Source organism: Pristiophorus japonicus, chromosome 6 (assembly GCF_044704955.1).
Source record: "Pristiophorus japonicus isolate sPriJap1 chromosome 6, sPriJap1.hap1, whole genome shotgun sequence".
In the NCBI taxonomy this organism is placed as follows: domain Eukaryota; kingdom Metazoa; phylum Chordata; class Chondrichthyes; family Pristiophoridae; genus Pristiophorus; species Pristiophorus japonicus.
In genome coordinates, this window is record NC_091982.1 from 68,421,259 (window position 1) to 68,423,530 (window position 2,272).

The following is a 2,272-nucleotide window of genomic DNA, read 5'->3' on the forward strand; positions in this document are numbered from 1 at the left end:
TTGTGTCATGTGATTTCAGGTGGATGTGGGCTGGAGCAACACAAAGCCCGACCTGCAATGACGAGAGACGTTCCCAGAGCTGACCTGGATTCCCGGGATGGAAGGAGTGTCTGGAAATGATCGGCCTGCTGGGAGATATTGGGAGTGGTTGAGGAGAGTGTTTGTGTGTGGGTGGAAGGGCTGGGGGGGGTTTGGGGATAGGGAGGGGGGGGGGTGGTTACCCGGAGGAGAGATGTCCGTGTTCAGACTCCACAGTAACGCCACCAACTCTACACTTTGGGTGGGTGCTCGGAGCCTGTGTGCCGAGGACCTGCTAAGGATTGTGCTGGTGTCAGCCATCCTGTGCACCTCTCTGTTCGGGAACACAGTGGTGCTCATGGTGTTCCAGCGCAAACCCCAGCTGCTGCACGTGGCCAACCGTTTCGTCTTCAACCTGCTGCTGGCTGACCTGTTCCAAACGGTGGTGGTGATGCCTCTGGTGATTGTGGCCAGTGTTCCGGGGGTCCAGCCCCTCGGCAGGGGCTTCTGCAAGGCGCTGGTGGTCTTGATGCATCTCTTTGCATTCGCTGGTGTCAACACCATCGTGGTGGTCTCCATTGACAGGTACCTGGCCATCATCCACCCCCTGTCCTACCCCACGCGAATGACCCCCAGGAGAGGCAACCACCTGATTGTTTTCACCTGGCTGCTCGGTACAGCTCAGAGTACCCCCCCTCTCTACGGCTGGGGGCAGGTGGGCTTCGATGCTCGCAACGTCTGCAGCCTGGCCTGGTCGTCCAGCCCCTCCTACACCCTGCTCACTACCCTCCTCACCTTCTGGCTGCCTGTCTGCGTCATGCTGGGCTGTTACTGGATGGTGTTCAGGGCAGCTCGGAGGCAGAACGCCCTGGTTCACCCCACCCAACCCAACGCCCAGCCAAGGGCTTCGGACACAACCAACGTTTCCATTCCCAGCGTGGACACCAGGACCCGTCACAGCCGCTTTCATTACCGCTGCAAGGCGGCTCGGGTGGTCTTCGTCATCATGGCCTCCTATATTCTCAGCATGGGCCCCTATAGCATCTTGAGCATCGTGACCATCAGTCGAGCCAAGCCCCTGCCTCCCTGGCTCACCACCTGGGCCCTGGTCCTCTTCTACTGCCAGTGCTGCATCCACCCTTACATCTACGGGTACATGCACAAGAGCGTCAGGACCGAGTTCCTCATCCTGCTGTGTGGCCCCTGCTGCAGGCAGCTGCAGCCCAGGAACTCTGCGCTCGACACTTGTCTCACCATGACGGATGGCAGGATTTTCCACTCGCACTTTTCCACCGGTGCTTCGCAGGTCTGTCCCCTGAAATCTTGGGAAGAAGCGACCATCTCGGCATTAACTCCCACGGACATCACCGGACCGCAGAATCCCAAAGGCTATCGCAGGGAGACACTTTCAACCAGCTGCAGCTCCGAAAACGAGCTTAACCTCCTCCCCAGCCAACCGCCCGACACAGGACTGAAATAGCAAAATGGTCCAACTTACTCTGAGGAGCAGCCAGTGAACGGCACCGCTTATTTGTACATGTGCAATTTGTTTTAATAACGAGTTTTAAATGTTAATACAGTATCTGCAAACATTTGTAATACAGTTGTAGTAGAATAACTTATTTTTTATGGGTAGAAATTATAGTAATTTTCTAATCAACACAGGAATACTTCAAAGTGCGAATGTGTAAGTGGTTAAATCTTCAGAAATGATGCTCTTGGAAGTTACACAGTGGAATACTAGCATATGAAGACACCGAATCTGTTATTTAACAGCGGGGTTAACCCATTGAGAATAAATAGATTCACCCCTGCACAAAGATGATAACCGCTCAAGGAGAGAGGATAGAGATGGGATAGAAGCATGGAGAGAGGAGGTATTAAGGGGTTTAGCAGCTTTGAAAGTGGATAAGTCCCCAGGCCCGGATGAAATGTATCCCAGGCTGTTAAGCAAAGCAAAAGAGGAAATAGCAGAGGCTTTGACCATCATTTTCCAATCCTCTGGCTTCAGGTGTGGTGCCAAAGGACTGGAGGACTGCTAATGTGGTACCCTTGTTTAAGAAGGGAGAAAGGAATAGACCGAGTAATTACAGGCCTGTCAGCCTATCCTCAGTAGTGGGAAAATTATTGGAAAAATCCCGATGGACAGGATAAATCTACATTTAGAAAGACACGGATTAATCAGGGACAGTCAGCACGGATTTGTTAAGAGAAGGTCGTGTCTGACTAACTTGATTGAATTTTTCGAGGAGGT

The 2,272-nt window shown here is 52.8% G+C and overlaps 1 protein-coding gene across 1 annotated transcript; it reads left to right on the plus strand.

Annotated features, from left to right (window-relative positions):
• The first annotated feature begins 232 nt into the window (after positions 1-232).
• Positions 233-1,554, plus strand: gpr101 (G protein-coupled receptor 101). Its single transcript, XM_070883968.1, has one exon. It carries the CDS (start codon positions 233-235, stop codon positions 1,496-1,498), a length of 1,266 nt encoding a protein of 421 aa, XP_070740069.1. The 3' UTR covers positions 1,499-1,554.
• The last annotated feature ends 718 nt before the right edge of the window (positions 1,555-2,272 follow it).